This window comes from Rhododendron vialii, chromosome 1a (genome assembly GCF_030253575.1).
Source record: "Rhododendron vialii isolate Sample 1 chromosome 1a, ASM3025357v1".
Lineage (NCBI taxonomy): Eukaryota > Viridiplantae > Streptophyta > Magnoliopsida > Ericales > Ericaceae > Rhododendron > Rhododendron vialii.
Genome location: NC_080557.1, coordinates 15941207 through 15964467, shown reverse-complemented (window position 1 = coordinate 15964467; position 23261 = coordinate 15941207). Strand labels below are relative to the sequence as shown.

The 23261-nt window shown below is 37.3% G+C and overlaps 1 protein-coding gene and 1 long non-coding RNA gene across 4 annotated transcripts; both read right to left on the bottom strand.

Moving 5' to 3' along the window:
• Positions 1–2713: 2713 nt before the first annotated feature.
• On the bottom strand, positions 2714–7331 carry LOC131306849 (protein CHLOROPLAST IMPORT APPARATUS 2-like). 2 transcript variants are annotated; one of them, XR_009193998.1, is made up of 3 exons: positions 5115–7323; positions 4230–4383; positions 2714–3067 (listed from the first exon to the last, which is right to left on the bottom strand). XR_009193998.1 is itself a non-coding variant. In XM_058333279.1 (3 exons), exons 1-2 carry the CDS (start codon positions 6064–6066, stop codon positions 4279–4281), a joined length of 1071 nt encoding a protein of 356 aa, XP_058189262.1. In that variant the 5' UTR covers positions 6067–7331; the 3' UTR covers positions 2714–3067; positions 4230–4278. The 2 variants fall into 2 exon arrangements, 1 of the variants encoding a protein (XP_058189262.1); XM_058333279.1 differs by having other exon boundaries at positions 5101–7331.
• A 6207-nt stretch (positions 7332–13538) lies between these two features.
• LOC131306841 (uncharacterized) lies at positions 13539–23195 on the bottom strand. 2 transcript variants are annotated; one of them, XR_009193996.1, is made up of 3 exons: positions 22968–23195; positions 16425–16667; positions 13539–13696 (listed from the first exon to the last, which is right to left on the bottom strand). It is a non-coding gene; the product is annotated as an uncharacterized LOC131306841 (long non-coding RNA). The 2 variants fall into 2 exon arrangements; XR_009193997.1 differs by lacking the exon at positions 22968–23195 and adding an exon at positions 21998–22178.
• Between the last annotated feature and the right edge of the window lie 66 nt (positions 23196–23261).

Below are 23261 nucleotides of genomic sequence, written 5' to 3'. Positions count from 1 at the left end.
TGGCAATTGTGTATATATGACAGAAAAGCGTGGACATCTTGATGAAAGGAGAAGAACAAACCTCAACAATTTAAGCCAATTAGTTTTTTTTTTTGTAAAGCGAAAAATAAATAAGAACCTTAGTACAACGGGACCTTAATAATTTAAGCCGATTAGTTTTTTTTTTTCTTTTGTCTCCACAAAATGAATTTAAGAAATAAAAAAACATAAACCAAACTAAATTTTTTGAATAAAAGGATAAATATAATTCAACAAGCCATTTTGGATTATTTTTGTTTTCAGCGAACTTGAGACTTTTATCAAAATTAATACTTTTTAGATTTTTCTTGTCGGAATAAACTAATAATTCAAAAAAAAAATCGACGCAAAACCAAAATGCAAAATAATTAGTAGTAAAATAAAGATAAAAAATTTAATCCAAATAAATTATTTATGCCAAAACGACCCATATGCTTTGTCTAGTAATGTGCACCCTACGCACCCAGCTTCCTTATAAATTCACTTTTCTACTAAAATTTATTCTTTAATATTGTCAAGTTACAAGCAATACAAATACTAGAATACAAATTTTAGAATGTATTTATAAAAGAGTGGAATGTAAAAGTCATTTCCTTATAATACACACATCCTCAAATATATATATATATATATATATATATATATATATATATATACACACACAGTAAGCTTCTAATGCGGACCTCCGCATCTAAGCAAGTGCGGACCACCCCATTTCTTCCCTTTTCCGATTGAATTTTGATTATCTAAGCCGTTTAATGTGTTGAGAACATGATTTTAAGGGTAGCCGTGAGAAATCTGCAAATAAAAAATGACCGGGAAAGGCTTGATTTGAGCAGTTTTTATTTGAACCGTTCAATAAAAAATAAACAAAAACTGCTCGAATGAAGCCTTTCCCATTTTTTTTTGGTTCATTTTTCGCGAGTACCCTTAAGATCACGTTTTGAACATATTGAGTGGCTCGGATCATCGAAATTCGATCGGAAAAGGAGAGGTCCGCCCTTTGCTTGGATGCGGAGGTCCGCATTAGAAGCTCTCTCTCTCTCTCTCTCTCTCTCTCTCTCTCTCTCTCTCTCTCTCTCTATATATATATATATATATATATATATATATTACCGTACTAAGGTTGTTTTAGTAAGTCTCCCTTATCAAAGCAGGTATAAAAGCCACAATCTAAAAAACAAGTATGGAGAGCCATAATCTCACAAATAGATTACGGGGTATTTTGGATTCTCAATTTTTTTTTATTCTTCTGCTCGTCATATTTAAACAAATCACGTAGATATTACAAACTATTTACGTATTATTTATATGCCTTTACAATTCGCTTTTTACATGCATTGAATATTAATCTTGTTCATTTTCGTGTTATGTGTTATATTCAAACAATATCGCTTTCAGATTTTACAAAAAGTATATACTATCCATGGGCATATTTCAATAGCCAATTTTTTTATTTTATAGCCAATACTTTCAACATCATAATAAAAAGCACAATCATAATCTAGATATCAGATTATCCATCAAATACTACTGCATAATATATCTTTTACATGTTTTATTTACTGAGTTTTACATATTCTAAGTTTTTCATAATTATCCTATTTGACTAGTCGATCTGGACAAGTAGTTTGCTACATCTGAAAATTAAAGAGATTTTTACCTCTAAATACAAAAAAGTGACACTTAATTCCCATTAAGGAGAGATGTAATACTCCTACTTAATTACTACTAGGTCCACTTTTACAAAAATATATTTATCATTAATGAAAGTGTCACCCAAGGGTTTTAGGGTATGCTAGGGTTTTATGGTACCCTAGTGGGTACCCTAGTACCCTAGGGTACCCTAAAATCCTAGGGTAGGGTTTTAGGGTACCTTAAGATTTAAACCCTAGGGTAGGGTTTTTGGGTACCTTAAGATTTTAGGTTTTAGAATACTCTAAGGTTTAGGGTACCCTAGGGTTTAGGTTTAGGCGTTTTCATAGGGATTTTAGGGTTCACTTTCCTATTATAGGGTTTTAACAGTTTAGGCACTTTCATAGGGTACCCTAGGGGTTTAGACATTTTTATAAGATACTATGGAGTTTAGGCACTTTCATAGGGTGCCCTAGGAGTTAGGCACTTACAGTGTTTAGGGTTTTAGTGTTTCGTTAATTATAGGAGACTTGGCAGGAATTACTTTCTTTTTTCTAGACCCAGAAGTAAAATGCCCAAAATTAAAAGATGACCAAAATTTTGCAGCGCCATTGTCAACTTTATGATCTTGTAATTTGCCCTTGCCCTCTTTATCAGGAAAATAAATAAGGACAACCTCGTTTCTCTTTCTTTTTTGATGGATTCGAATCCAAAACAACTCCAAATCCGAATTTGGTATATCCGATCTGAGTGATCCAAATCTAATGAATGAGAATTCGAGTCCGAATCCGAACTTGGTATATCCGATCTGAGTTATCCAAATCCGATACATGAGAAAGAACCAGCTACGTTGTACAAACCACTACAACGCGAACAAAGCAAAACCACTGCTGTTAACTCAATGGGCCCTCGATTTTGTTCAACGGAGTTTGATCTACCAAAAGGCTTTATCATCTGATGAAGGATTCACGTACGTGGACCAAGCGCTGAGAAAAGTGTATTCGAAAAGGCATATAGACAACATATTCATAAGGTTCAAAAACCAAAAGGAGAAGGTGAATGCTTAATTTGACTTGTTCATATTCCTCATCAAGATGCTGTTCTTTAAAAGCAAAAGATTTACTATAATTTACAAACCTCATCGATACAGAAGACGATATAACAAGAGCAAGATTGCTCATGCGACTGAAAATTGGATGCAAACGGTCTCATTTGGTGATCCAAACCATGCATTTTACAAGCCTCAATGCGCACATCATCCATGCAGACAAGTCATATTTTTTTCATAAAATAAATAGGCCGTCTATTTCTTGGATCCCTGGTGGGATGGGTGGATGGAATGCGAAACCCGATCAAAATGTATTGCATTCCCCTCATCTCACGCCATGTATGAATTTGTCCATTTGAACCGCCCCTGAAACATCAAAATGACAAACTATTTGCGAGATATCCAGAATGTGAAATAGTGATATGGGTGGCAGATTATTATTTGCACATACTTATAAACAATCTAGTCTTTTAACGTCTAAGAAGTAGCTGCCTTTTTTGTTTCAGTTTAGTTTCTTACAATATCTTCAAAAAAACATATAAACAAACATTGATATCAAACGTAAATTTCCTCCCAAGCGACCAAACTTTGCCCATTGGATAAGTTGCTCCATTGCAGGATGCAAGTCCCGGGTTCAACTTGCAAGTCATACCAACACCACCGTGAACATATATTCACAATTAATTGCACTGTGGAATAGGCATGGAATCATACATATCTCATACTCATAAATACAGGGGCTGCACAAACAATGTCGTTGCATGGGAATGGGATCCGCTAAGCAGGGCCAAAGAAAGTCTTCCGGGTATCACTAAAGTGAATTGGTTTTGAGAGCATTCCGCCAGTTTTTAGCGACTTTCACTTTCAACCTAATTCACCGACATGTTCATATCTATGGAGTTACGATATACTGTGTATATGAGTTATTTTCTTATGGAAAGATTATACACCACCACCACTCCTCCTCCTACTACAACTAGTTAACAACAATACAAGATCTTGGGTTCTTATGCAATTCGTTTAAACCATAACCACTACTAGGTGCAGGGCAACTTTCATACAAACGGATTCATGGCCCTCCCTCAGTCCCTCGTTTGTCACCATTTGATTTCTTCCAAATTGGTGAAAATAGAAAGAACATGTAATACTTTGTACCCCCACTAGGTGTAGAGGGGCTGTCGCTGTAATATGTTTATGCTTCTTGTCAACTAGGTGTTTTATATTCTTTTTATGATTTGGAGCGGCAAATGATTGTCGTCTGGTTGGGTGCCAACCTCTCATTGGAATGCTTCCATTTGTTGTGATTCTTTTTGCTCCTTTCCTTTTGAACTTTTTAATTTCTTCAAAGATCAACAGTATTATCTTTTTCGCCGTTCAAAAAAACAAAAGAAAAAAGATCATGTAATATGACCCGTAGACCTTCCATTTCAAATTATCTAACCACTGATCATTTTCAAACCAAAAAAAGACATCATTCCAGAACTCTGAATGAATTTTCTGTATAACAATTCCTGATTCAGTCATTTACCTCAGTCACGGGCAGTCCATTGTTGCATGTCGTGACATGCTATCCAATCTTATTTGAGAAGTAGCTTGAGCGTCGCCTTTTTCTTGTAGCGCAGCTCACTGGTTTCTCTTAATCTGTCAATATCAGAGAACAAGTCTATTTGACCCAATCTGGCCTGCTCATAAAAATATCATAAGGATAACCATTCAGTTCTCTGCCGGCACTAAAATCAAAAGTAAACAATGAAGCATAAGAAAAACTCTTATGTTTTTAACTGCATAATGCAGTTTCCATATGACCCATCAAAAAGATTCTGAAAGACTTCATCCTAAGAAAAATATCATTCCAAACACTTTGGATCTATATAATGCCTGTGAAAATTATTAAACGGATTTAAACAACACAAGATAAGGAAAGACGGAGTGGAAACTTTATATCCATCTCAAAACCAATTGGCAAAGAGGGGAGAGGTCTCAAATGTCATTAAGTGATCTCCCATTCCATGCCTAAGCAATGTGGGACAACTACTATAACAAAAACAATCACATATTTCAGGGATTAACTTGGAGGATTTTTGGACTCCCAAGGAAAAAAGGAGAATTGGCCTATGTACAAGGGGGACAAATTGGAATTTACCAAAACTAAATAAACAAGAAAACATGGCTTTAGCAAAGAGCAACTACATACTGTTTCGATAGAGGGATTTGATGAGAAAAGAAAGAACTAGGTTTTATCCCAAAATCTCACTATTTTTTGGTGAGTACCATTAATGCACAAATAGATGAGATTCTCATAATTCTTTCTTTTCCCACCATATCCTTCCATCCAAACGGGCAATTAGGTACATGCCTTCCTGGCATGTTGATTCCGCAGAGGTAGATGCGAAACATACATTGAGATCAATACTGGAATTCTCATGGGCCGTAACTTCCTTGGAAAATGGTGTTCCACGATCAGACCATGCATTCAATACCCCCTCATAGTTCAATTTCAATAGCAACTTGGGCCGAGAATTCCCTTTTCGCGATTGTGAACTCTTTTCCACTGGTTTCAGAATCTTGTTTTTCTTCTTTTCTGAGGTTCCTGTGCTGAATTTAGGGGAGACGTCAAGGATATTTACAAGGGGAAATCTCCACCACTCTTCTTCATCGACATGCTTCAATGCTCTAATACCCCTTCTCATCCAAACACCGAAGTCGAAATTCCTACCAAATCCCAACCACACCGGATGACAATTCCAAGCAAGTATCTGGCGACTACAACTAGCAACCCTAGCCTCTTCAACTGAAGCATTGTTCACACTTAGATTTCCCATGATACTGTCAACACCATCTTCAACTTCCTCAGCTAGTATCGATATCGCATCAAACTCCTCTTGGTAACCATCACCCAACTTCAAGGAATCCACCTGCAAATCATTTTCCACCAGGCTCTCGCAAGGCTTTCCACAATTCAGAACTTTTGACTCAATTCGGAAACTTGGTTTCTCTGGGTATGGTTGGTGGAGTAAGAAACCAAAATCGTCGATAACTCGAAAAGGTAGGAGCAATTGCGAGGGTTCATTGAAGAAAGTGTCGTTTGGCTTGGTGAATTTGCAAGGCTTTGTGAGGTGTTTGGCAGGGAAAATGTTTGGGCAAGCTGTGGACAGAAGTGTTGCTGCATCATTGTAGGCTTGGTTCAGTCGTTTTCGAGGAGTCCGAGGTTTTCGGGTTGAGATCGCAAGTCTGGAATTGCTGGCCTCTGAGAGAGTTGATGAAGGAGAAGATGAATTTAAGGTACAACTTGTAGTTGATGGAGATCTCAAAAAATCGAGGTCAAAACTACAAGTATGGCTGCCTCCGGTTAAACAAGAAGACATGTTTGCAGATTACTTCAAATATAATATGAAGAGATCTAATACAAGGTAGAATAATTGAAAACCTTGGACAAAGATGGAAAAGTTGAAGCCCTAATGGAGATTCAAGACAGAATAAGCCAAGAGAAGAGAAATAGAAATCAAGCACAGATGTAACATAGAATACAACAACTAGGATTTCAAAACCACATGGTGAACCCTCAAACTGGATGGAACCCCCATATACAGAATCTTAAAGTAGCTGAAATAGTAAACAACAACAACAACAACAACAACAAAAAATGCTAAATCAACTCAAGATAGAATGGAAAAAACATGCAAAATCAAGGAACAGAAGCTAAATCATGGAGAGAAATCAAGCATGAAGTTGAGGAAGACATACGAAATTCAAGTAACAGGACCAAAGAAAAGCAATACCATATGGAATCATCAACTTTGAATTGAAAGACCACACAATGAAACCATTCACTCTGAAAGTTGAAGAAACAGGTGAAGTGGTAGACCAATTGTATCAAAATTGGTGAAAACTCCAGATACCCAGATCAATACATGCCAAGAAAATGCTAAAAAAGCCTGAGGTTGTGGGATTGCAGTTCAACAGGCATAAACCCTAAACCCCACACAAGTCAAGTAATACTATTAAAAGCCAAAGGTGCTTTCTTTAAAAGGGAAAAATCCAAACACAAAACCCTAGACAACTCATGTTGAACTCATCGAAAAGAGAAAGTCAATGTTTTTTTTGGAGCTTCAAACTGGGAATCCATTTTCATGAAAAACCCAGAACGGATGCTAAAACCCCAGTACCTATTTCGTTCTAAAAGAGGAAAATTGCTGTGTGTAGGTGTAAATATACACTGTGATGAAGTACAATGGAAACAGAGTACCTTAAAAAAAAAACCTAGAAAAACTCCCCGAATGTCATGAAATGAATCCACATAATCCGAAATTCAAGCCTATTAGGAGATGGGTTTTGGACCAAAAGGAATGAGAAGTATATTAGAATCGAAAACTTATCCAGTAAAGGAAATCAAAGCCTCCAATAGGAAGGGATAGCAGAGTCCAGCGTGGGTGCAGAGCGAGGCAGAGAGACAAGAGGACTGTTATTGTGCAGAGAGAGTCACGGGACCAAGCAGGTGAACAGAGCAAAATGATCCGTTGGGATTTATGTCAAGACTGAAAACTAACTCTCTCTCTCTCTCTCTCTCTCTCTCTCTCTCTCGTAATTGTAGACAGTGCTAAAACAGAGGGGCATTGACATTGAGGAAGTGGAGATGACACCAGAGAGCGACAATTGCCCGGCGTATAATCCAATGGGAAAGTTTTTGAAACACTCCCTAATTTTGATCTCAATGTCTAATGGACCCTCGAACTTTTGAAAATTTCAATTTTATACCTAAGTTGTTGTTTCGTTATTCAAGTAAACCCCTGCCATCTAAATTCGTTAAATTGGTGACAGAATTTGGTAATTTGGATTTTGGACAAATTGTTCTGTTAAACTTGCTGGTAGGATATGTTTGCAGCCACTCGCTCGCGCTCTCTCTTTCCAATTGAACTTGGCAGCACTTCCCTTTAATTCCATTGAGAGAGTAGCTTACAATACTCCAGCTTTCATGCTATATATGGTCAGGGCCGGTCCTAGGGTGAGCCCAACAAGCCCCCGGACTTGGGCAACCCCCACCACAGGGCAATTCAAAAAAAAATTTAACCACCAAGCATGTAATAAATATTGAAGTTAGCACTACAAGTATAGTTAGTTACTTCGGCTTAGTGGAGAAGTTGTCTCTATTCATAGCACAAGTGTAGGTTCGAGTGCTGTCCATAGCACAAAACCTTGAATCCCCTTTGTCTTTTTTCATCCTCTCCATAGAACATGTTTTTTTTAAAAAAAAATTGTTCCACTATTACTTTTTGTTGTTTTATTTTTTCATGTAAATACTTATTTGAAAAATAAATTATTTTAGTTAGTAGAATACACCCTAAGGGTTTATTTGGTAAATTAACTTTGTTGTAATATATATTTTGTTGTTTTGGTCAAACTATTTTACTTTCATAGTCCTTTTGATTACAATAATTGATATTGACGTTAAAATGTCTATATTGATAAATATTACTCGCTCAATTTTAACGTCATATAGTAGGCTTTTTTGCTAAAATGAATTTGTAAAAATAGTTACTTCGGCGAAGAGTAGTTTTTTAGTTGAAGTCACATAAAAAATTTACACAAGAAATTAAGTGGATTGGCTATAATCTTAATTGAAAATGAGTACGTGGATAAGCTAAAGTATGAGAACTTAATTGAAGATTTTACTTTAAGAAAAGCAAGGAGAAATTATTTTCTTCGAATTGGATCGTGGTAATCATAAAGCAATATAACTAGGAGTTGCATTTTGATTTTAATTAATGTAATTCAAGCTAAAAGAACAGTATTGTAATGCTGATTTTTATTTTATTTTTATGTCATTCTATTTTTTTATGACTTAATAATATGTGAACAACCAAATTTGAAGTCGAATTTATTGGGCAACTCAAATATCGAGGCCGCACCGGATATGCTTGTAGCTTCCCTCTTTGCCAATTCCGACTTCACGTCCATTTGGGTCTTTTGATGAGCTTGACAGAGATCGATGCCATTGGTCAATATGATTTGTTCCATCTGTTTTCAGCACTGGGTCATTTACTTTTTGGTTGGAGTGGGATAGAAGAAAGAAAGTTCTAGTTTGCAGCCACCCCCACAAGAATCGAGTTCAGGGGTCACGATCCATTCATCGGGACATTTTCATCCCCTGTTCATAAGATTGATTTCTTCCTCTCTCTTTTGTCTGCAGCAGGGATCATTCATTGCACAAATATTGTGTGGTGGACTTGGGAAGTTATGATGATGATGCTGAGTGTGTAATCAATTAATGCATGCATTACAAACTACAAAAATATATAACACACACTTTCACTTAAATTATTTTAAAATAAGCACAAAATCTCAGACAAATTTTGAGAGTATGTTTTACATGAACATCGACAAGTTTTAGAATGATCGATATAGTTAATTAAAAAAGAATCGATCCAAATAGACAAATAGTTCAGAAACCAACAAGTATAAATGCATCATATGACGAAATTGAAACATAAAACTAATTTTATATGTATATTATTCGAGATATATGCAAGTGTGTATGTGTAATAGCACACTTAATTTCATAATTATGCTAAATATACGAAAATATAACAAAATTATTTTAGTTTCGAGTGGGGGCAGGTGCCCCCTTTCCCTCTGTCCCTGTGTGTAATCCATGGTTGATCGGTTTTACTCAAAATCACATAAATGTGCGTACGTGAATGCGAGCATGAAAGCTTTTTTTTAAAAATATTCTAAACTAGTAATAAAATTCTCGAGAGCGATCATGATTGAGAGCGAGAGCTAGAATGAGAATGAAGAGTGAGAGCAAGGGTCTTCTTGAAAGGATTTTTTGTGATGTAAGGCAAGGCTCCTTCTGGCCCAAGGGCCAACCATCTAACCTTACCACATGCTTTTGGTGTTTTTCAAGTGCAGTTGTTGATAGGGGTTTGTGGATTATTAGCAGCAGTAGCGGGCAAGAACCAAATTCTACATTTCCTCTCATGTTTCCAATTTTACCCAGGAAAATTTAATGGAAGCACCAAACAGTAGTTTCCTCCCAACGCTGGATTAATTAGGCAGAGAAGTCATGCATGGTCTTTTAATTTCCCCAGGGAATTAACGATATTAGTAAGGTTTTACTATTTATTTTTTCAATTTTTTTAATTATAAATGATACTCCTCGTCGTGTTTACGTCGACAATCTATTATATTTATTGTAATACTTCATTCCACATCGGAAGTTTACATGGATGATTTTGGGCAGATAACAAATCTTGTGGGCTACTACTAATATCTTGAGTTTAAAATTTTGGTTCATGTGGTGTGATTTGTGAATCAAAATCAAGGTATTAAGCTAGTGATTTGCTTCGGGCGTTACACTTACGTTTTTTAAAACATGACCCGATAAGCCATTCTTTACAGTAGGACGCATAGTAAGTTTCGTGCCTTACATCATCCATCATCCCGGTTGATGTATAAAGGTACTTAAGCAGAATCAGACGGTTAAGATGGTAAAATCACTCCCACTTAGATTTGATTCTCCTGCATAGAGAAGTAGAGGATAAAAGCAGCATAACTGATGAAAATTACTGCCAAATTCAAAGTGGGGTGTGTGTGTCTCTCTGCTTTCTCTCTCTCATGGAGTGGCAACCGCGGCTATGTTACACAAATCGTTCCAAAGTAATTACGGATAAAACGCAGTTGAATAACTCTAATAATCTAAAATTAAACCTCCTAATTTAGTTCAATAATATCTTCGTTTTGTGTTGAAAAAATAAGCTTACAATAAAAGTATTTAAAGTGATGATAAAAATACTAGGCCATTGGAATCCATTACATGCATCATATCCATAATATTTATGCCTCTCAATTTTTCTACATAATAAGTTGGCGGCTAAACTCTTTTATTGTGGAAAATATATGAGACAACTCTTTTTCTTAACTTTTATTGTTTTAGTTCTTCTTTTGCCAAGCAAATGTATAAAATCAAAATATTCATTGAATCCATCAAAACACAATATACATCCGTTATTCACAAATCATAAATTGAATCCAACAAAACACAATGAAAATTCAATTTTAATGGTTCAGTGAAAAATAGGCAAATGAACAGAACGCTTAACAAATTAAACAACCTTATTTGATAGGCTTAATTGCAAGAACACCTCCTAAACTATCATTTTTTGGCAACTTCACCCCTTAAGTTTAAAACTCCCCAACTACACCCCCTTAACTACCAAATTCGCGCAACTTCACCCCCTCCTCTCATTTCCGTTAAAAAATTGGACGGAGTCAAAGAAAAAGACCAAGGTAACCCTGGCTTTAAAAAATACGGTAAAAAAGAAAACACAAGATAGAACAGAACAACAACACTTCTCTCTATTTTTGTCGATCTAGATGGATGACCATTGCCATTGCTACCCACACCAGTAACCACCCCCGTTTCCACCGAATCTCCACCCAACTCCATCTCCAATCGACGATAGAAGCATCTCCAATCGAGTCTGTTGTACCTAGTTTGAAACCGTACTACTTTGTTCGATTCCATATGTAGTTCTACCTGCTTCTCCTGTGAGGGGAGGAGGAGGATAAATGGGTTTAAGGTTTTCTGGTGGTGTAGATGTGCAGAGAGGGATGAGAGAGATCGATAGTGGAGAGGGAGGGAGGAAAACGATCTGGTGTAGAGGAGGAGAGAGGGGGAAGGGTGATAAAGGAGGTGTATAAAGGGCATTTTCGTATATTGATTTACTTTTCCATCCAACTTTTCAATTTTTGATCCAAATTCCTAACAGAAATGGATGGAAAATGGGGGAGGGGGTGAAGTTGCTCGAATTTGATAGTTAAGGGGGTGTAGTTGGGGAGTTTTAAACTTAAAGGGGTGAAGTTGCCAAAAAATGATAGTTTAGGGGTGTTCTTGCAATTAAGCCTATTTGATACCTACAAACTAAAAAATAGAGACTAAAAAAGCAGGAGCAACATGATAAAGTAGATTAGCAAAGAAAGAAGAATAATCCTTCACAAGAGTAATTCTTGTAATTTTTTTGCACATTTATCATGGAGTAATATTTTCTGTCTATGCTACTCATCAATGGTAAGAGTGATCTTCAGAGAGTAAACGTCTTCCCTAAATGGTAGGACTGAATTCTGTTCATTTTGTGGGATGTTTGTTTCCCATGTAAACAATGTCATCATTCAAATATCATTAAATCAAGACACACACACTCTCTCTCTCTCTCTCAGTCGAATATTATAGTCTTGGGTTTTTCTGCCGCCTTCTGCCGCCGGGGGAGGGGGAAGGCACCGCCTCTCCCCTCCTCCATCTCTTTCTATCTCTCTCCCACACTAACCCTCCATTTCCGCCTTCTCCTTTTCCTCCCTACGGGCTTCGTTTTTCCCCTCTTTTGTTATTCATAAAACCGAACGATGAGATAGCGAGATGGCGGTGGCGGTGGTCTTCGGCAGCGGTGTTGGTCTCTGTCCTGGTCTCTGGCTTGTGTTTCTCTTGCCATTTTTTGGAGCCCATTGGTTGTGCTTCTTAGCGGTTATGCATCAAGGGGTCCGATCTGGGTTCTAGCTCAGGTATGGCTTCAATCCTTCGTCTTCTTCGTCTCAGATTTGCTTTTCTCGACCCCCTTCCCTGGCCGTTCTTGCTTCCATTCTCTTGGCCGTTAGCCGGCCTGTTCTTCCCGGTCAAAGATATTGCTGGGTTCTCTGATTTTCGCCTAACGGCTAGGGTCCTTTCAAGTTCAGTGGAGCGGTCGGCATTGGCTCTCGCCGCGGCTGTTGTTGGGTGGCCTGGTACTCACCTAACAACTTTATGCAGCTTTCGCGACAGATTGGGCTTGTTCTGGGTTCAGATTTCTCTATTATCGGTGGCCTGTGGTGGCTTGGTGGTTATCGGTGGTGAAATCTAATGGTGGTGGTGGCTCTGTCTAAGGCGGGGGGTAGCGGCTCTTAGGGTTAGGTTTTGGGTTGGGCTTTCATTGTTGTGTCGGGGCTTTTTAGCCTTTTGAATTTGGAAAAATGATGGCCAATGACGTGTTTTGATAATTAATACCTGCCAATGGCATGCTGAGAACATTTGTTAATGATGAAAATGTCATTGGCGAGTATTAATTATCAAAACACGTTCTGGGCTATCGTTTTCCCTTTGAATTTTGTGTTGTTTATTGTATATCTGGACACTTTAGGCCTTCAGGTATTACATTGGGCTTTGTCTCCTTGCTTTGTTTCCAACTTTTGGTTGAAAATTTTCCCCTCCCATGATAAAATGCTATTTTGCCGCTTAAGAAAAAAGTCATTCAAACATCATATAGAAGAGTCAGATACAGAGCAAAAACAAACTAACAGCAGATATTACCTCTTCTATTTTCCTGCAATACCATATTCGATAGACATTGAGTGGAATTTTTTTTTCCTAACAGCAGGACATTGAGTGTGGTTTGATCACTCTCATTAAGTGATTATGAGGGTGAATGGTACCCTCTGCATCAATGAGAGTGAGGGTGAACAAATATTGCTCTCGTAGGACATGTAAGTAATACGGGCATAACCAAGTAAAACTCTTGGATCCTTTACATTCTATGGTATTTGAAAGAAAAGAAACCAATCAGCTAGAAAATAAACATTTCCATCCTTTCACATGAATGCAACATAAAATTCTCAGATTTTTCTATAATCCCAATTGATATCAATTTTTGAGTCCATATCTGACTTGTTTACAACAAAATATCTAAGAATACTAAATGCTATACAGTCCAAATGTTTGTTGTCTATACGCTATGCAATCAAAATGATTGATCCAGACATGTCCCGTACACATATCTAACTTTTGGATAATATAATCCTTTGTCACACTACCGCTGGTTCCCGAGCCTTCTTTGTTTTATGACCTCATATGTTTGTTCAAGCTTTTATGCATGGAAACGCAACACTTTTATCTATTTCCACCTCTGACAGAAGATCTAGGCCAAAACCATGGAAACGAGCGCTAATTGACCTCTCCTCCATTAGTTTGTCCTAAACAAACAACAACAGGTCATCATTATGAAATAACCAAAATAGAAGGATTTTGAAACAATCATAAGTCAATAAAAGTTAAAACAAACGCATGAGCGACATGATAAAGTGGACTAGCAAAGAAAGAAGAATAATCCTTCACATGAGTATTTTTTGTAAAATTGTTGTATATTTTCATAATACTTTCTGTCCATTCTATTCTGTGGTAAGAGTGATCTTGAGAAAGTAAATGTCTTCCCTATCTACTAGGACTGAAATTCTTCTGGTGGGCTGTTTGTTTCCATGTAGACAATGTCATCATAAAATATCATCAAGAAGGGGCAGATTCAAAGCAAAAACAAACTAACAGCAAGTATGAACTCTTTTATTTTTGCCGCAATACCATGTTCGACAGATATGAGATGGAAAAGGACGTAGGACATTGATGTGCTTTAATCACTCTCATTGAGGGTGAACAGTACCCTATGCACCAATGAGAGTGAATAAATATCGCTCTTGTAAGACATGTGACTCATACCAAATTTAAATGCTAGGATCCTTTACAGTTCATGGTATTTGATAAACTTATCAGAAATTTACCACAAGTAAACCATAAACCGTTGCTCGGCAACTTCTATGGAAGAACAAAAGTCAAGAAAAGTGTCGACATCTCATTGAAATATATAATTTTGGAGCTGCAAGTAGCAAAAAATAATATAGTGGTGAAGATTTGTTCTTGGAAGAAGTAGCGTGGTGGTGGGGGTAAAGCCTCTAAGAAGTAGGGTGTGCTTCCTTTAGTTTTAATGGTGAAGATTTGTTCTTGGAATATTAAGGGTTTAAACAACCCCTTGAATATTAGGGATTTGTTCTTGGAATATTAGGGGTGTGCTTCTCTTTTATTGGTGTTCATTGTATTGATCTTCTTGATCTTGTGGATCCAAGATCAGAGATGATTTCCTCATTCCCACTACTTAGGAGTGTCTTTCTAGAGGTTAGCAGTATGTTCATAATGTAGGTTCTAATGTTGTTACCATGATTGTTCTAGCTTGGAATCCTCAGATCTTGGTTGGCCAAGAAGGAGAAATATGGGGATTCATGAGGTCGAAGAAGGCATTCCTAGTAGTGTTCTAAAATGAGAAATTAATCAGCAATTAATCGCCGATTAATGGCTGGCAGGGCCTATCCGATTAGGTCCAACTAACGATTAATCGCCATTAATCTAATTAATCGCTCGAAGGTGGCTGACCGCCCAACTAGTGCCTAGCGACTTTTAGGACATTGATTCCTAGTACTTTGGTCCTTGTAGGGAGGTATTCCCGAACAGATAGAATTAGTAAACATGGTACGAGGGACCATGGAATGAATATAATAGAAACAGTGACATGCAAAGTCACTGTTTCGGTAGTACTATTCAGGAAAGAGAGAGGCCGAACAGAGGGAGAACTCCTGAGAAGACATTTTAGCCCAAGTAATTGATAAAGGACCAGTTACATGTGAAGTAACTGGACCATACAGTCTGTTCGGCAATAAGATATCTGAACAGAGAGAGAATTCCAATCAAAGTGCTGAAGCAAAAGGAACATTCTAGAAGGGTCCAGAGAAAGTGTATTCCGTTAAATAATGAGTTCCCAAGAATGCAGGATCTTGGAAAGATACCCAATGGGAGTGGGATGTTCGGCCAGTCATGGAAAAGAGTCCTAAAAGGACTAAGGTAATGAATTGATAAAGAAACGAGAATCCAAGATATCGTGGGTTTTCTATACGAGATAGGAATCCTAGGGTAACAAGGATGCTTGGGCAGCAAGCATCCTTGAATCTATAAATATGAGGTAAAATCTAGAGGCAAAAGGTACGCAAATCATTGCATTCATACGATACTTCCTATTGATATTTAGGGTTTTCTGTTAGTACGTGATACTAACTTAGGCATCAGAGGGCCTTTGCCACGAGAGGCAAATGTGTACTCAACCCTCTTCTGTTTTGCAGATTAGGGCTTAGGCGACGAATTAGGGCTCCGGAGAAGGGGTGAAGGAAGTCGTTGCAATCTGGTGCAATTCTAAGCACCAATTGTTTTCTCCCCCATACAGTCCCCCCAATTCTGCCCACAAGGATTCTGTGCTATGGACTTTTGCACCCTAGTGGCAAGTTTCTATTCATTTAGCTTGGCAGGGGTTTAGACATCCTCAACCTGAAATTTTGTGGTGGAAAGCTGCGTGGTTTAAAAGGAATGTGCCCTAATTGCTTAGAAAGGTGCTAAAGTGGGAAAGAAGAGGAAATGGGTTTGGAGTTTGATTCGTCTTTGTTTGATGTGGATCATATGGCGGGAAAGAAATTCTAGATGTTTCGAAGGGGTCGAAAAATCGTGGCTTAGTATCAAAAGTTTTTTGATGAATAGCTTGTATAGTTGGGATAAGAGATATTGTAATCCCTCTCTTGACCAATTCTTAGATTGGTTTGAGCTTTTCCTTTCGCATGGAAGTGTATAGGGCCTTTTTTTCGTGTGGTTTCTTTTTGTATAAGGGTGGCATTCCATTAATGCATTCTTTCTAATATATTAATTTACTTGTCCAAAAAAAAAAGGGATGTGCCCAAGGATTGCCCTATTTATATTTATATTGCTTCCGTTCTTACATCCTTTATGCAATATTACCAGCAAGAACAACAAACAAAATATTAAACAACACTTTTGATGATTAACACTAACAATAATAATAGGTATGACAATACTGAAATTGAGGGGAGTTCAAACCTGGCAAAAAATCAAATTTTCTTTCACCACACTATTTTCTATTTCAAGATGAGTAATCCTCCCATCTTTTTCCGCCTTCTCTTCTACAAGTTGCTAAACTTCTCATTTCAATTGTCTGATCTGCTCCACAAGTGATTGCTGATCACCATTTAGATTCTTCATACCCCTAGCATAGCGTGTCAATTCTTCGCCAAATCTTATCTTTGCCAACTCAGCACTCCTTTGTGTTTCAACAAGAATCGTCTATATTTAAATAATCAAAAAGTAACCTTAACCCTAGAAATGCAGGGGGAAAAACCAAAATGAGAGTGCATAATGAATATAAAGATAAGTAACAACACAAGCAAATATACTAGGTGGAAAATTTGCATCGTTTCAATATGTTCTCTTTTTGTGGTTGAATATGTACTAAATCTGCAATCAATCACATCCATAACTAATCTCCTATAAATTAGGATTATTTGGAATTGTTATCAATACGCAATTTATCGCATCCGTAACAAATCTGCTATAAAGTAGGACTATTAGTAACTAATCTCCTATAAAGTAAGATTCCTTGAATTGAAGTTCGAAACTGGAAAACAGAAAATTTGATCTCTCTATGCTCCCTTAGTTTGTTCTGAAGAAGCATGCATTGACATCTGCTCCCTTAGTTTGTTCTGAAGAAACATCAGGTTGTCAGGATGAAATAAGCAAATTAGAGGGATTTTGAAACCATCATAAGTCAATAAAAGTTAAAACAGAAGCACGAGCAACATGATAAAGTTGATTAGCAAAGAAAGAAGAATAATCCTTCACAAGAGTAATTATTGTAAAAAAATTTGCACATTTATCATGGAGTAATACTTTCTGTCTATGCTACTCAATGGTAAGAGTGATCTTCAGAAAGTAAACGTCTTCCCTAAGTGGTAGGACTAAATTCAATTCATTTTGTGGGATGTTTGTTTCCCATGTAAACAATGTCATCATTCAAACATCATCCAGAAGAGGCAAATACAGAGCAAATATAAACTAATAGCAAATATTACCACTTTTATTATTCTTGCATTACCATGTTTGACGGACATGAGATAGATAACAATATAGGACATTGAGAGAGATTTTTTTCAACAACACGACATTGAGTGTGGTTTGATCACTCTCATTAAGCGAGGGTGAACAATACCTTCTGCACCAATGAGTGTGAGGGTGAACAAATGACATGTGACTCATACGGCCATACCCAATTAAAAGTCTAGGATCCTTTAACTTCTATGGTATTTGAAGAAAAAAAACTTACTAGCTAGAAAATAAACATTTCCATTCTTTCACATGAAAGCAAGATAAAATTTTCAGATTTTTCTATTATCCCACTTGATATCAGTTTTCGAGTACATGTCTGACTTGTCCATTCTTTTAAACGACCACCTCTAAGTCAATCTTGGTCTACGTACCCCTCCCTTTTGTGTTACCTTTACTGTAACCCTATCACTAATCTTAACTATCACATCGGCTGTTTGCGATAGATTTTCATAATCAGAATTAAGGATGGCAATCTCGACCGAACTGAATGGGTACCCGAACTGTAACCGTTTTTTTTCCCCGAACCATAACCGAAAAATTCCCCGTTGGTGCGGATATGGTAGAGGGTGGGAGATAACCGAACGGGTTCGGTTCGGTTACAGTTCAACTGATAACCGAACCGTTCCCCGAATCGAACAGAAACAAGTTATTTACAAAAGTACCCCCGTATATATATAGGTTTGTATGAGTTAGGGTTTTCAATTTCATTTCATTTTCCTCGCAGTCAACTCCTCTCCTGCTCTCGGCTCTCCAGACACATCAGGTAGGCAATCTCTCTCTCTCTCTCTCTCTCTCTCTCTCTCTCTCTCTCTCTCTCTCTCTCGATCTGGACTCTCTGTGACTGTTGCACACTCTCATCCATATCTCTATAAATCTGTTTTTGCAGGTGACTATCGATTGAGGCATCGAGAGGTCGTGAGATTTCTCTCTCTCTCGATCTCGTCTCTCATCTAGTCATCTCTCGGTTTTTGCAGCCAATTGATTTAAGCACTCCGCACTCCGCAATCGATTCACGTTTTATCTTGAGTTTGCTTTTCATCTGTTTTGTTTGTTGTGAATGTTGGTAGCAATTGTGAATCGAGGTTTTATAAAAATGGAATGGTTAATCTGCCCTTGTTTTGCTGTTTTTCTATTTTGCTGTTTTAATTAATTCTACCAGATTCGGTTTTCCGTTCGGTTCGGCAAATACCCGATATCCGTTCGGTTCGGATATGGTTACCCACTTTCCTCCCCGTTCGGTTATCGGGGCGGATATGGGTGGTATATCGGTTTCGGGGATCGGGGACGGAAATCCCTATATCCGCCCCGAACGCCCCGAATGCCATCCCTAATCAGAATCATGTCATAATGATCTAACGGGTTTTAGCTACCCAAGGTAGTAATCCAGGCTTGGGATTGCCTGTGTATAAGATTATAAGCATGGAAGGAGATGAGTTGGAAAGAAAAGAAAATAACAGAACAGAACAATTCTCAAAAGAAACATTACATTACTAGTTATGCAATTTTCAAGAGTATTTATTCAGTACAACTGCTTTAATACCTGAGATTCGTTAAAGAGCTTCAGGCTAATTTCCAACTCCCTCTCAACCTTGGCAATCTTGTCCGCTAGATCTTTTACCTTCTTTTATGTTTCGCTCAGTTGACTTGACTTACCTGCAAGTGCAATTCCAGCTCTAGGGTTGTTTGTTTCCCATGTAAACAATGTCATCATTCAAACATCATCCAAAAGAGGCAAATAAGAGCAAAAACAAACTAACATCAGATATTACCTCTTTTATTTTTTCCCGCAATACCTTGTCCGACGGACATGAGATGGATAACGATGTAGGACATTAAGTTGGATATTTTTTTTCAACAGCACAACATTGAGTTTGGTTTGATCACTCTCATTAAGTGAGGGTGAAAAGTCGCAATACCTTATCCAATGGACATGAGATGGATAACGATTTGAGTTTGGTTTGATCACTCTCATTAAGTGAGGGTGAAAAGTACCCTCTGCACCAATGGGGGTGAACAAATATTGTTCTTGTAGGACATGTGACCAATACGGCCATACCCAATTAAAATGCTTGGATCCTTTACATTCTATGGTATTTGAAGAAAAGAAACTTGCCAACTAGAAAATAAACATTTCCATCCTTTCACATGAATGCAAGATAAAATTTTCAGATTTTTCTACAATCCTACTTGATATCAATTTTCAGGACATATCTGACTTTTCCATTCTTTTCAACGACCACCTCTAAAGTCAATCTTGGTCAACTGCTACCCTTTGTGTTACCCTCTACCGTAACCCTATCACTCATCCAGTTCTACTACTGAATAAATGCTCTTGTAAATTTGATTTATCTTGAAAATTGCATGACTAGTAATGTAATGTTTCTATTGAGAATTGTTCTATTCTTTTCTTTCCAACTCATCCACTTTCACGCTTATAATCTTACACACAGGCAATCTCAACCCTGGATAAAGGAGGATTGTGCCTTATTGCCTTAGGTAGCTAAAGCCCGTTAGATCCTTATGACATGATTTTAATTATGAAAATCTGTCGCAAACAACCAATGTGGTAGACTAGTAGTTAAGATGACTGAAAGGGTTACAGTAGAGGGTAACACAAATGCGAGGGGTAGACCAAGATTGATTTTAGAGGTGGTCGTTCAAAGAATGACAAGTTAGCTATGTACTCGAAAATTGATATCAAGTGGGATTATAGAAAAATCTGAAAATTTTATCTTGCATTCATGTGAAAGGATGGAAACGTTTATTTTCTAGCTGGTAAGTTTCTTTTCTTCAAATACATAGAATGTAAAGGATCCAAGCGTTTTAATTGGGTATGGCCGTATGAGTCACATGTCCTATGAGAGCAATATTTGTTCACCCTCACAATCATTGGTGCAAAGGGTACTGTTCACTCTCGCTTAATGAGAGTAATCAAACCACACTCAATGTCGTGCTATTGAATAAAAAAACCCACTCAATGTCTTACATAATTATCCATCTCATGTCCGTCGGACATGGTATTGGAGGAAAAATAAAAGAGGCAATATCTGCTGTTTGATTTTGCTCTGTATTTGCCTCTTCTGGATTATTTTTTAATGATAGACATTGTTTACATGGGAAACAAACAACCCATGTGCTAAAATTGCAGAATGCACTTGCTGGTAAGTCAACTCAATTGAATGAAACAGAAAAGAAGCTGAAAAATCTAGTGGACGAGGTTGCCAATCTTGAGAGGGAGTTGGAAATTAGCCGGAAGCTCCTTGATGAATCTCAGATATTAAACCAGTTCTACTAAATAAATGCTCTTGTAAATTTGATTTATCTTGAAATTTGCATGACTAGTAATGTAATGTTTCTATTGAGAATTGTTCCGTTCTTTTCTTTTCTTTCCAACTCATCCCCCTTTCATGCTTAGAATCTTCTAAAGAAGCCATCCCAAGCCTGGATAATGGAGGATTGTGCCGTACTGCCTTAGGTAGCTAAAGCCCATTAGATCCTTATGACATGATTCTGATTTTGAAAATCGGTCGCAAACAACCGATTTAATACCTAAGATTTGTCAAGGAGCTTCTGGCTAATTTCCAACTCCCTCTGAACCTTGGCAACCTCGTCCACAGGATCTTTCATCATCTTTTTTTTTTCACTCAGTTGACTTGAATTAACTACAAGTGCAATCTACAATTCCAGCACATGGGTTATTTGTTTCCCATGTAAACAATGCCATCATTCAAACATTCCAGAAGACGCAGATACAGAGCAAAAATAAACTAACATCAGATATTACCAGTTTTATTATTCTCGCATTACCATATATGTTTGACGAACATGAGATGGATAACAATGTAGGACATTGAGTGAGATTTTTTTTTTCTTCAACAGAACAACATTGAGTGTGGTTTGATCACTCTCATTAAGCGAGGGTGAATAGTACCCTCTGCACCAATAAGTGTGAGGGTGAACAAATATTGCTCCTGTAGGACATGTGACTCATATGGCCATACCCAATTAGAACGCTTGCATCCTTTACATTCTATGGTATTTAAAGAAAAGAAACTTTCCAGCTAGAAAATAAACATTCCCATCCTTTTACATGAATGCAAGATAAAATTTTCAGATTTTTCTATAATCCCACTTGATATCAATTTTCGAGTACATATCTGACTTGTCCTTTCTTTTGAATGACCACCTCTCAAGTCAACCTTGGTGTACCCCTCCCCTTTGTGTTACCCTCTAACGTAACCCTATCATTCATCTTAACAAACACATCAGTTGTTTGCGACAGATTTTCATAATCAGAATCATGTCATAAGGATCTAATGGGCTTTAGCTACATAAGGCAATAAGGCACGATCCTCCTTTATCAAGGCTTGGGACCGCCTGTGTAGAAGATTCTAAGCATGAAAGGAGATGAGTTGGAAAAACAAAATAATTCTCAATAGAAATATTACATTACTAGTCATGCAATTTTCCAAATTTATAAGAGCATTTATTCAGTACAACTGCTTTAATACCTGAGATTTGTCAAGGAGCTTCCGGCTAATTTCCAACTCTCTCTCAAGCTTGGCAACCTCGTCCACTAGATCTTTCAGCTTCTTTTCTGTTTCACTCAGTTAACTTGACTTACCTGCAAGTGCAATATGCAATTCCAGCACATGGGTTGTTTGTTTCCCATGTAAACAATGTCATCATTCAAACATCATCCAGAAGAGGAAGAAACAAATAAATAAATAAATAAAACAGCAGTTATGACCTCATTTATTTTTCCCGCAATACCATGTCTGACATACATGAGATGGATAACGATGTAGGACATTGAGTGGGATTTTTTTTCAAAAGCACGACATTGAGTGTGGTGATCACTCTCATTAAGCAAGGGTGAATAATAACCTCTGCACCGATGAGTGTGAGGCTGAACAAATATTGTTCTTGTAGCACATGTGACTCAGACGGCCATACCCAATTAAAATGCTTGGATCCTTTACATTCTATGGTATTTGAAGAAAAGAAACTTGCTAGAAAATAAACATGTCCATCCTTTCACTTAAATGCAAGATAAAATTTTCAGATTTTTCTATAATCCCACTTGATATCAATTTTTGAGTACATATCTTACTTGTCCATCCTTTTGAATGACCACCTATAAAGTCAATCTTAGTCTACCCCTCCCCATGGCGTTACGTTCTACTGTAACCATATCACTCATCTTATCTACCACATCGGCTGTTTGCGACAGATTTTCATAATCAGAATCATGTCATAAGGATCTAATGGCTTTAGCTACCTAAGGCAATAAGACACAATTCTCTTTTATCCAGGCTTGGGACAAGCTGTGCAAAAGATTCTAAGCATGAAAGGGGATGAGCCGGAAAGAAAAGAAAAGAGCAGAACAATTTTCAATAGCAACATTACATTACTAGTCATGAAATTTTCAAGATAAATCAAATTTACAAGAGCATTTATTCAGTACAACTGCTTTAATACCTGAGATTCATCACGGAGCTTTTGGCTAATTTCCAACTCCCTCTCATCCTTTTCCGACTTCTTTCTTACAAGTTGCAAAACTTCTCGTTTGAATTCTCTGATCTCTTCTGCAAGTGATTGCCGATCACCATTTAGATTCTCAATAATGCCAGCAAAGGATTTCAATTTCTTGTCGAATTTTTCCTTTGCAGCCTCAGCATTGCTTTGCGTTTCAGCAAGAAGTGTCTACATTTGAATAAGGAAAAAGTAGATGCAGGGGGAAAAACAAAAATGAGTGCATATTGTTTAACAACT